This window comes from Sciurus carolinensis, chromosome 4 (assembly GCF_902686445.1).
Source record: "Sciurus carolinensis chromosome 4, mSciCar1.2, whole genome shotgun sequence".
In the NCBI taxonomy this organism is placed as follows: domain Eukaryota; kingdom Metazoa; phylum Chordata; class Mammalia; order Rodentia; family Sciuridae; genus Sciurus; species Sciurus carolinensis.
The window spans coordinates 151,300,754-151,312,832 of record NC_062216.1 but is presented as its reverse complement, the minus strand read 5'-3'; the positions used below and the strand labels follow the sequence as shown (position 1 = coordinate 151,312,832).

The 12,079-nt window shown below is 45.7% G+C and overlaps 1 protein-coding gene across 3 annotated transcripts in view; it reads left to right on the top strand.

Annotated features, from left to right (window-relative positions):
- Positions 1 to 10,056, top strand: part of Tmcc3 (transmembrane and coiled-coil domain family 3) — a 265,021-nt gene extending 254,965 nt beyond the window's left edge. For all 3 annotated transcript variants that reach the window (XM_047549427.1, XM_047549426.1, XM_047549428.1), the window contains exons 3-4: positions 1,089 to 1,224; positions 5,591 to 10,056. In XM_047549427.1, coding sequence (XP_047405383.1) covers positions 1,089 to 1,224; positions 5,591 to 5,893 — 439 coding nt within the window. In that variant the 3' untranslated portion in view covers positions 5,894 to 10,056. The remainder of the gene's footprint in view (positions 1 to 1,088; positions 1,225 to 5,590) is intronic.
- Positions 10,057 to 12,079: the final 2,023 nt, after the last annotated feature.

Here is a 12,079-nt window from a genome sequence, read left to right as displayed (position 1 = left end):
AGTAGTCTTAAGCTGGGCACAGTGGTGCATTCCTGTAATCTCAGCAACTTAGCAAGACCCTGTCTCAAAAATAAAAATAAAACAGGCTGGGGATGTGGCTTAGTGATCAAGCACCTGGGTTCAATTCCTGGTGCCAAAAAAAAGTTTGTAATCCCCGCTCCATATATTACTTAAGAGACCTTTAAAAGGATTATTTACAACAGTTGCAATATTGGGCACCTCTATAGCCATACCTGAAGAAAATCATTAAATCTGAATTAAGACTTTTTGTTTCCTTTTAAAAAAAATGAGTCTCAGGTGAGCCACATTTTAAACATCTAGAACTGGCATTGATCAAAATCATTCCAAACTAAGTCTCTTCCCCAAACAGTGCATTCTGTTTAAAGCAGACATAAGGTTTCAAACTATAAACAAGTCCTCTTTGAGGTGGGGGAAGGGCATGGGAACAGGAATCTTGGTATTCCTCTTACTTTAGATTTGTACTTTTAGAAATGCCACCTGATAAGCCATCTGTACTTTGTAATAGGCTTAAGATTTTATTGACTTTAAGTTCCAAGAGCCAAAAAACATCCATATGAGTATATATTCTGGGCAATGGTGAATTAGCTGCAGAGTAGAGACTGATACTGAGAGCATCACTCTTTCTTTGTGGCTTTGGCCATGAACCTCCAGGGACTATGGGGCCAGAAGATGGAGAAACCACCGCAGATTTGGTGGGTCCTTGCCTTGAGCAGGGTCCTGCGCAGCCCTGGTGAATGTGTCACCCACAAGGTCTGTTCTTTGTCCGCGCAGCCAGTTCAGGTGCTAGTGTGGCGTTGGTAGAGAAGCCAGATTTGGGGTTGTGCAAAACCTCGAAGATGAGGACAACATTAAGACCCCCGAGACCAGTTCTTTCTAAAGCTAGAATTCAGGGCTATCCCAAAACATGTTCCCCACATGTTATAATTTTTGAAAAAATGGTCTGCCACGGGATGGAAACAAACTAAGGGGCCCTGGCAGCGGTAAGATTGAAAGGACATCATTCTAGCGTATGCTGTTCTAAGACCTGTGAAATATCGTGCTCAGAACTGGCTCCTGTCTCTGTCAAGGTATGAGCGCCTGGAAGACCAGCTGCATGACCTGACAGACCTGCACCAGCATGAGACGGCCAACCTGAAACAGGAGCTGGCCAGCGCCGAGGAGAAGGTGGCCTACCAGGCCTATGAGCGCTCCCGGGACATCCAGGTACCTGCCCTCCCCTGGTTAGGCATACACACTACTGAGTCCCTGACGGGCTGTGTCGAGGACTTGATCCCCCTAAACCTTAAGGGATTCCTGGCAGGGGGACAAAATCTTTTCTCTGCACACACATTTCTTCTTCACCTGCTGACCCCATTAGCTCATGTGACAGACATTGCTAAGTCTGTATTCTGTCACTTTCTACCCAACTCAATTAACAAGTATTTATTATCTACCTCAAGCGCAAGACCCCCCAGAATTATTATTATTATTTTTTTTTTTTGCGGTGCTGGGGATTGAACCCAAGGCCTTGTGCTTGTGAGACAAGCACTCTACCAACTGAGCTATCTCCCCAGCCCCCCCCAGAATTATTTTTAAAAAATTAAAATATGAATCCAGGCATGGTGGCACACACCTGTAATCCCAGAAACTCAGAATCCTGAGGTAGGCGGATTGCACATTTAAGGCTAAAGCCTCAGCAACTTAGTGAGACCCTTCTCAAAATAAAAAATTAAAAGATCTGGGAATGTAGCTCAGCAGTAAAGCTCCCCTGAGTTCAATCCCCAGTATAGGGTAGGGGGAGGGTAAATTTAAAGTATCAGGCAGACCTCGCTTTCAAGAAACTTTCTCCCGAGGTAGAGAATAACCCAATGCCAAGGGCTCTGGCCTTGTGAGCAAGGGCCACATTGCAAGACCCTAGGTCACAGAAATGCAGCAGGGGAACTGGCAGGGCCGCTCAGCAGTAAAACCTCAGGCTTCAGTCCTGGGTCTGCTGTGACCAGCTACATGGAGCTGAGCAAGCCTCGACCCCGTTTGCTCATCTGTGAGGCACCATTCATATTTGTAAGAATTTCAAGCATTCGAGAGCACACTGTGTTCCAGCACAAGCAAAGCCCTTTGCATGTCTCCTTTTCCCCCGTTTACTCAACAACCCTTTAAGGTTGTTCCTGTTACTGGCTCCACTTCTTAGATTAGAGACTGAGGCACAGAGAAGTGAAGTGCCTGAATAAGGGCTTGCACACTGTCCTCAGTAATGAATGTGAGTGAACCTCCTGGCAAAGGTGGGCCTGGAAGGGTCAGGTAGGGTCCCTGTGGTTGGAGAGAAGGGAGCCCTGGATCTATATGAACAAAGGCCCACTCCAGGATTCCCTACGGTGATACCAACACTGCCATGAAATAGCCCTAGGCTGTTGGATCACTTTCCTTTAAAAAAATAAAAACAACAAAAAACGTACTCCCACAGTAATGCTCTTCTTTGGAGACAGTGGCTGTTTGCTCCTGCTCTGCCGTGGCCATCAGCAGTCTGAGTGAGCCTCACTTTACAAGGGAAAAAATTGAAATGCGAAGGTAGTGATTTCTCCTGCAGTGTGTGAGCTGCAGTTTCAAGTGCACACATTTTATTCTACCCTGTGTGGAGGGCTGAGCCTGTGCAATCCCAGATGTCTGTTCGTACCATTCTGGAAACCAAAGCATCAGATGGCAACAGGAACCGTTGCCCCTGGGGAACACGGTGCCAGAGACACTTGGGGGATTGCCGGCTCCGCCCTGGTTTAGGAGACGCCTTCACCACCCACTGGTTTGAGAAGCCTGAACCCATTTAAATTGTTAAGTGCTGTTTGGTGGATGGTACAGTCGTTTATTAGGTCATTCTATTTTAGACCAGGTCTGGGGTCTCACTGAGCGGTGTCTTGAACATTCAGTTTTCATGTTTAGGGGCTGGTTTGGGTTAATATTGTTCTCTCTTTTTTTAAAGAAACATTGTAGGGGTGAAGACAAAGGGAGGGACTTCACAAAGGGAACATAAACATTCAGAGCAGTTCATTTCAACATTTTCTGGTTTCATCTCTAGCTTGAAATTGTAAAAAGAACACCTGTGTAAATAACGGCAGGGCTTCAAATCCCAGCTCTGCTATTTGCTCTCTGTGAGACCCTGGATGTTAAGTTTCTGTGCCTCAGTTGCTTCATCTATAAAATGGAAATATTAATGAGCTCTATTTCAAAAGGTCAAGAAGATCAAATGGGATGATACATTTAAAATACATCTTTCAGACACATGACCACCAGTCAGTAGTTAACAGCAGTTTTTTCTTGTTGAGTAGCCACAGTCCTCAGGGCCTCCAGCAGCTAAGCCTGCTCAACTTCATCTTTTCCTGTTTCCCTGGTTCTCATTGGCAGGCTTGTAATGGGGTGGGCTGGGATGGATGAGGGGGGCTACTGCCTACAGAGACTCAATGTCCTGTCGTTTTAAGCAATTGAGGGCCCCTCCATCATTTAACCTTGAATTCCCAATTAAGAGTATCTAAATATAACCCCTGTGTTCACATCCCCAGTAAGTTCAATATGGGATCCAAGGAAATACTGAAAATTGTGGGGCTGGACATCTCTAGGTACTGTAATCAGAATTCCTTGCTTCATTTGACTACTTTATATTTTTGGGTTTTCTTTTAGTTAAAAAAAAAAAAATTAACAGCAGTTCTGAGGCAATTCTAAAATTCATCTGTACAAGCAGATCATCTACCCAAAGATGAAGGATTGTGCCTGAAATGTTGGTTTTTTTGTTTTGGGGTCTTTTTGTTTGTTTGCGTTTGCCGGTTCTCTCACCTTTTTACACCGTGTCGGTAGTGAAGGAAGCCCCAGGCCTGATGCTGGAAAGCTTGCCTGCTTCCTGGGCACGTGCCTGCCATTGCAGGAAGCCGGCGCTGTTTAGCATGTGAAGATCTGAGGAAGTTTTATCCTTTTGGTTGGTAGCCTAGTATGATGAAAGTTACTATAGTAACAGAACCCTGTTCTTTGGCCCATAGCACATATTCAGCAGAAGAAAAGCAAATCAACGTTGAAGCCATTATGCTTCCTTAAAACCTGCAGGGATGACTATTTTAGTTGCATAAACACATTGGCAGATGATTTGGACATCAGGCTAATGAACTGAAGGGGCCTTCCTCTCTAGTGAGGTCCTTTTCTCCCAAGGGACTCACGGGCATTTTTCTCTCAAGCCCCACATTCTGTTCCTGGCACCCAGGGTCTTTATACTCAGCCAGTCGGCGTGAAGCAAGTGAAGTGCTGTGCAGAGCCCAGGCCCCGTCTCACACCTCCTGTCCGGAGGGACAGCTTCCCTCAGGGCGTGCCATGCAAGGTGCAACCTGAAAGTCTGGTGGGAAGTCCACAGGTAGAGAGGCAGGAGTGGGGGAGACACATTACAGACAGAGTACACAGCAAGTGTAAAGGCCCGGACATAAGCATACGGTCCTTTTCAGAACTTGGAAAAAGCCAGCTTGCCCAGAACATGGTGAGGGGCCAGAGGACTGGCATTAAGTGAGGCAGGAGCTGGTCGCCAAACCTGGGCCAGGCACATAGACCTCAGAGAGCCTTGGTGAAGACCTGAATGATATGAAGGAAAGCAGTGTCACAGAGCCACATCTTTAAGAGATCACTTGGGCTGATAGAAGGAAGGTAGATTCATGGGTTGGGACATGAGGGTTTGTGGGGAGATTTGTGTCCAGTCTTTGCAGGTGAGAGAGCCTGGTGACAGATTGGGTGACAATTGGGAGGAGAGAGACGGACCGATTGAGATGGACATGGATGTTACGGGTGGAGCAGGTCATGGATTAGATGAGAGCGTGTCCCGGGAGCCTCTCGGGCTTCTGGTGGGGGGATCGTGGTGCCTCACAATCTGAGGAGTGCAGGAAGGGAGAGTTAGAGCAGGCCCAGGGCAGGTGCAGAACGGGAACGCACAGTGCGCCTGTTGGCCTGGAGCAGCTTCCAGGGAGCTCTGGTGGACCGTTGGTGTCAGAAGGGACTGCCATCGAGAGATGCAGCAGCATCCTCATGACTTAGCAGTCGGACCTTGGAATGCACATCTAGGAAGGTAGCCTGGAGTGGTGGCCCGAGGAACTCAGCCTTCAAAGATCCAGCGGGGACAGAGCTGCCCCACCATCCGCCCTGCCCGCCCTCCTCTCGCCTTCCTCCATAGTCGCTGCACAGGCCCTGAGCGGTGGAAGTGAGAGCTAGCCGTGGGGCCAGCGGTGAAGCAATCTGCTGTCACAGCATGCAGTCCCGGCCCACCCCTTCTCTGGTTTGCCCCTGATGGTACCAACAGATGCCAGTATTTCAAATATAGGTGGAGTCCAAACTCTTAGCCATGATTCTTCATTAATGGTGTTTCGTGGTTGTGTGCACATGCTCATTCGGTGCCTGAAAAGCAGGCTAAAACAAGCCTTGGGATTCTCGTTTTTCGGCTTTGTCTGTCATCACCCCCATTGTCAGTTTGGGGATTTGCAGCAGCCCGGGCGTTAGAGGTTTTGAGCTGGGGCGTGTGCCTCTGTGTGAGTGTGACCTCAGCAGCGTTTGATCCTCGCTGTCCTCTTGCCCACAGGAAGCCCTGGAGTCCTGCCAGACTCGCATTTCTAAGCTGGAGCTCCACCAGCAGGAGCAGCAAACCCTGCAGACGGACGCGGTGAACGCCAGGGTGCTCCTGGGGAAGTGCATCAACGTGGTCCTGGCCTTCATGACGGTCATCCTGGTGTGCGTGTCCACCATCGCCAAGTTCGTCTCGCCCATGATGAAGAGCCGCTTCCACATTCTTGGCACCTTCTTTGCTGTGACGATTCTTGCAATATTCTGCAAAAACTGGGACCACATTCTGTGTGCCATAGAAAGAATAATAATACCAAGATGAAGCCTCTGGTTCCTGCCTTCACGTTCTCTCAAGTTTTTATTTTAATGAAAACTCTGCGAAAACTACCAAATTTTTAAATGAACAGTTGTGCCGACGGAAGATTATAAGGAGGACTGGAGCTGTGTGGTGTAAATAACTACGATTCTCTTAATTCGGTAGCAGTTGCCAACTCGGTCCCTGTACTTGGTTAACATGAGTCTGTATCAGAGCTCTCCACACACTGCTCACTGCCTTAATTGGACCAGATTTCCTGCCCACCTGATGCGCCCCACTTGGCAAAGCCCTGTTTCTCGAGTACTTGGCATAATTAGTGAACCAGAAGAAACGGGGCCTCCCTCTATTTTTCCTTGAATCTTTATCACAGTTGAGCTTTGCAGTTGCTGATGGTTGTGTTTCTGAGTCCTGTAAACAGCAAGGATATGACATGATTTGAGGAAGGGAAGAAGTGTAGGCGCTGGCAATACTGAACACTTGTGGCCTGTGGAAATACAGCAGATCTCTGTGTAATCTGTCCCACTTGTCCACAAATGACCATATGTCCCTGTGTACTCAGTGTTCAGTGGTCAATCGTGTGTGACCTCGTAATGTGGAAATCCTACACCTGTTTATCCAACCAGAGTCTGGCTTACAGGTTTTGTTGCACTTTAAATGGTAAAACACTAGGATTTATGAATGGGGCTGCCCCCTTATTCCCGGGGAACCACCACCGGATTTCATCTGAACTCCGTAGCAAATGGCCTTCAAAGCATGCAGAAATATTTCCATTTCCTCAACAAACTGCCTTTGTTAATTCTGGGCCCTGTGAAAACCACTCCAGAGTTTCGCGTTATGGCAAATCTTAATTGTGATAAACCCCCTTTGAGGATGGGATTTGCTTTGTGTCTTTGGTTTTACTCGGGTCTGTGAAGACGGCAGTGCTTATTCAGGAAGTGAAAACTAACGATGCTTGTGTTGCAGGGTTTTTCCTTGAAGAAGGACTACAAAATTGTAGTTTGTGAAACTAACATGCACTGAGGTAGGAACACTGGAAGCATGAGGAAGATATGACATTGGTCCAACTGGATCCCGACCAGATTAGTGGGAGCAGTTCCCCTGAACAGAGATTGAGAGGGTCCATTTAAGGATGTGAAAGGCCAGCAAGAATAAAATAAATAAAATCTAGTATCTGAGCCAAGATTGCCATCTGCCTCTTAGGATCAGACAAGTTCCAGGGTAATAGATTGCCCACACTGCCGCTGAAGGAAAGTGTTCACGAGTTAATATCTTCGTCCTCTTTGGAGAATTTTGACTTCAGCTCAGATAATACTTTCCTTTTAAATCTGTTTCTCTGTATAAACAAAAAGGAAGACATAGGTGATGTTAATGGAAACTGCTATTCAGTCCCTCCTCCTCTCCTCCTCCTCTGCCCACCCCCATCTGCCCGTGGCAGGTGTGAAGATTCAGATTAATGTACGTTTTCTTCCAGAAGACGTCAGATCTCCTGGATTTAAATTAAGTGCAATATTTTGCTAACAGTTGTTCTTAGGGAAATCTCCTGGAAAAAATGTGACTGAGTGCCACGGTTTGAGAGAATGAAAGAGTTGAGCATTTAATACAAAGTCCATTCCGTGTGAGCCAGACTCACGCTGCTCAACCTTGCTACTTTTTTAAGTGGAAGACTCAGTAGTTTTAGTAAATTCACCAACTGTTCAACCATCATCCCTGATCCAGACTGAAACTTTTTTAAAATAATAAACATCATTTCATGAAATCTTTGGTTATAAAGTTTTTTGTAATCGGAGACAAGGGATTGTCTAGTCCCACCCCCATCGCTTGGTTATGTCCCCTCTCTGTATCAGACACCCCCAGGGCTCCCAAGTTGACTCTATACACTGTGATCCATTGAATTCAGCGGACAGGTAAGGAAGGGTTCTGGGTCCGGAGCAGGAAAGGAGAAAAAATGGTGTGCTTGTTTTTGTGTTTATATTTTGGTGGCCAGGGTGTCCCTTTCCTGTGGGCATCAGATTCTATCAGCTTATACCCTTGAGTGGAGCTGAGCTCCTCTTGCTTACTCGGGGATCTTTCTGCGGTGTATTCTGGTCATGCCCACGGTGGGGTGAGTGTCAATGCTGCTGGTAGTTCAGAGGGAATGAGTGCGATTTCTACCTTGAGACCAAGAGCTCTGGAAGGACCCAGGGAGAGTGTACCCCATTCTGTGCGGGCACATACCACTCTGGCTCAGCCAGCCCCTTGCTGTAGTTGACACATCTTAGACCTGTGATCTGTGCGTCTTCTCCCCAGAGAGAGGAGAGAAGAAAATGGGAAGCAGCACACTCTGCCCCTCCAGTATGGAGCCGTTAACAGAACCTCCTCAAACTGGCTCCATTCTGAAATACTGGAGGGCCTCAGTCATCCGACTTGATCATGAATTCCTTTTCAAGAATTCATATTTCCATTGACTCTCATTAAATGTCGGGTAACCTTGTTTTCACTTGGATACACTCTGCCTACGTGCATATTTATTTAAATGTCTTGTGGAAAGTTCATGAAGCTTTTTTCTCTCACCTGCTTTTCCAGACTCTGCAGTTTATTCTCCTCTTAAGGAATATACCTCTCTTGTTTGTTGTCTTAATGAAATGACATCTTATAAATATACAGTTAAAAATAGTGAAATAACTGTGACATATCCTGGAATTGGAGATTTAATTTACATTTTAGTCAACTGGCCCTGAGTTTGCACCTTTCCTTGGCAGTAAAAATCTTGTGCTTGCCTGAAGATGAACACCGGTTGCTGGATGGGTGAAGTCCCTTGTCGCTCCATGAGCCTTAGTGAGCTATTTAAGGTGCGGGATGCTAGCACTTGAGTTTTTCGGTGACCTGTTATCATCATGATCACTAGGATGATGATGGTTTGTTAAAGACAAAACAAAAACTTAAAACTCTTGTGGGTTTCCAATTATTTCAACTCCTCTTTTGAGTATGATTAAGCCAGAAAAAATCCTCTCCCTTACACACATACACACACACATACACACATACTACACACTACACACACACACACACACACACACACATAATGAAGCCACACCTCGAAGCTCTCCAGCGCTGATTTTGGACAGCAGACACAAGAGTCACCCCACATTTCTGGCCCGCATGATCCCGACAGCCTACCGGGTGAAATCTTCTGAAACACCCCTCTCGCTCTGGCCAGAGATGCTTGATAATTATCCTGTCCATCAACATGCAGGTGGCTTTGGCCCTCCTCATGCCTCATCAGGCTTGTTTTCATTTAGATTTTGCCCCCAGTGTGTGCTTATTCCCCTGTCACTTTTCTAGCATATCAGGTGTAATTATAGGTTCAATAATGCAGAAGGAACTCGCTTCCCTCAGGCAACTAATTACATTTGTCCTTTTTGGTTGAATTTTAAATACCAAAATAATTTTGCATTGAATGGGAACATTTTTTTTACATTAAATGCAGATAGAATTGTATTGGTTTGAAACAAAACAAATATTAACACAAACGTGTGATTAAACAACCTGTTTTGCAATTTTCTTTAATTTTGAGGCAGGGGCTGGGGTTGTGGAGGCAAGACATTATTTTAGATTTGGGGCTTATCTGGAGAGGTAAGGAGGCCAGCACAAGCGCTATAAGTGAGTGGGTCTCTAAAGATAAATCACTGACAACAGTGAGATGGGCCCTTCACAACAAAAGTAGATAAGCAGCTTTAAAAAAGGACGAGTAACAGGAGCTGGGTAACCCCTAAGATGCGGGCAGGACTAACCCACAGTGTTCCGAAGTCAATACAATTCCGTTTATAAAAAGCTGGGAAAGTAATGTACCTGGATTGTTCTAGGAATGATTTATGTGTTGCAGTTTTAATTTATTTAAAGCTTGTCTGCCATGTTTGTCCTAAGAGAAATGTTTAACAAAATGTGCTGCTTAAGATGCATTTAGGCAATAGTTAGCGGCTTTGAAAGTAGAAACTGGAAACATTGATTGTGATGTCTTGTGAATTTCCATTTTGTGAAATACTACATGGTTTCATGTCAGCTTAAAATTGTAATTTCTCTGTAGATCTTCACCCCATGGTGGTGTCATCAATGAATTCAAAGCAGGTGCCATTATTTTTTTAAATAAACACTTGACATTAGCTTTGGTGTTAAATAAAGAGCTTTTCTTAAATTTTCACATTCGTCAGTTCATCTTGGTAGCAAATGTGGGGGTGCAAGGATCGTGGCTCAGTGGCAGAGCACTTGCTTGGCATGTGTGAGGCACTGGGTTCGATTCTCGGCACTACATACAAGTAAGTGAATAAAATAAAGGTCTACCAACATCTGAAAAAAAATTTTTTAATCAGTTTTAATATACCTTATTTTTAAAACAGTTTTGGGTTTATAGCAAAATCAAGCAAAAGGTACAGATTTATTTATATCTCCTACCCCCACATAGGCACAGCCTCCCCCATTATCAACCTCCCTCTCCAGACTAGTACATTGTTACAGTCCATGAACCAGTATCCACAGTGGCCAGTCTGGTCTACCTTGGGGTTCACCTTGGTGTTACACGTTCTGTGGCTTTGGACCAATGTGTAATGGCACGTGGTCACCATTGCGGCACCATACAGAATAGCTTTGCTGCCCTAAAAATCCTTTGTGCCCTGTCTGTTCATCCGTAACCCCCATCCTTCTCAATCAGTTTTTAAACTAATTTCAAGTCCTCTGTGCCAGAGAAATTGGCAGTAGGTGCCGTGCGGCCCTTTCTTAAGCCCTGGGGGAGGGAAGATGGTGGTCATTCACAGTCAGACTTGGCAAGGAGTCCTAGGCTGTGGAAGGGGGAAGCTAGGTGAGCTCGCAGCGGAAATGGGAAGACAAGGAGGACGTGGGTTGCCCATGACTGGGCAGTTGGAGAGTGAGCAGGCCACCCACGGGAGTTCTTGTTTGTGCCGCTTTGGTTTTTACAAAGCACTTTTGTTTGGTGGCGTGTGCACCGAACCAGTCCAATGTTGGAGGTGCATCACCACCATCACCTGGACGGCTCCGACACGCTTTCCCCAAGGTCTTGGCCGTGGAGCGGGTTCAGGGCTCTGTGCCCTGGCCTTTCCATCATCCTGCCTTTTCAGCTCTCTAGGCAAGTTAACATCCCGAGCAGTTTTCTCCATCAGTTGCCCATTGTGTACAAACAAAATAACCAAACTCTCAGATGACAGAAACAGTCTTAATGACATTGGCCTATTCCCTGCCCTGGAAAATAGAGCATATTTCAGTCTTTGGAAATCATATGGGACACAACTGTTATTTTGACACTATTGTCATTTGATGCCTGAAGATGTAAATTCAGGAAATAGAAGTGATTGGCTTAGATGTGTGTGTGTGTGTGTGTGTGTGTGTGTGTGTGTGTGTGTGTGTGTGATGCTCCATATACTCCCAAATGTTGCTTTGGGGAAAACACCAAGTTTATATTTCACTCGGTGGCGGGTGGGGGTGGCGTGAATAGTTGCGTTCTAGTGAATAATGAAAGGTAGCGCTATGGAATAAAGCAATACCTTCTGATTTTGAGTAACACATGGACCCGAATATAAGAGAAAAACAACCTTGGACATCTGAGAATGTCCATAGTTACAACTTGACAAAGTAACAAAGGCTAGCAGCATCTCATGATGACTTTTTCATGAATTGACAACTATAAGATTGCAGATTATCTGCAAACCCACATGCAGAGTTGCCTGCCTATAAGAACGGCCATGAGATGTAGACATTTGTGGGACAGAGACCATGGCAATACCAAACAATACCCTTCTAGGCATTTGTAGATGTGGAATACCACTTCACATTCTTTGAGCCCTTCCTGGGTACAATGTACTGTTGCTTTTCATGCAATATCAAATGTGAGCATCTCAACATCCAATAAGACAGGCACTATTATCCCTGCTCAAAAGATGAGGAAACTGGGGTTCAGAGTGGTTAAGTAACTAGCAGCAGCACGCAGCGGGTAACAGTGAGCTATTTATTCAGCCCCAAGCTTGTGTGATTCAAGCCCACGCTGGTAACCACTACCCTGCACTGTAATAGGAAAAAATAAGCAAATAGCTTCCTGAGTAACTCCCAGCACCCACAAGACAGATAACTGTCCCAGGATCTAGAAGGGATTACTTTTGAGTCCTAGGACTACGGCAGTCAATACTGCTGACCATGCCGGGCAAGGGC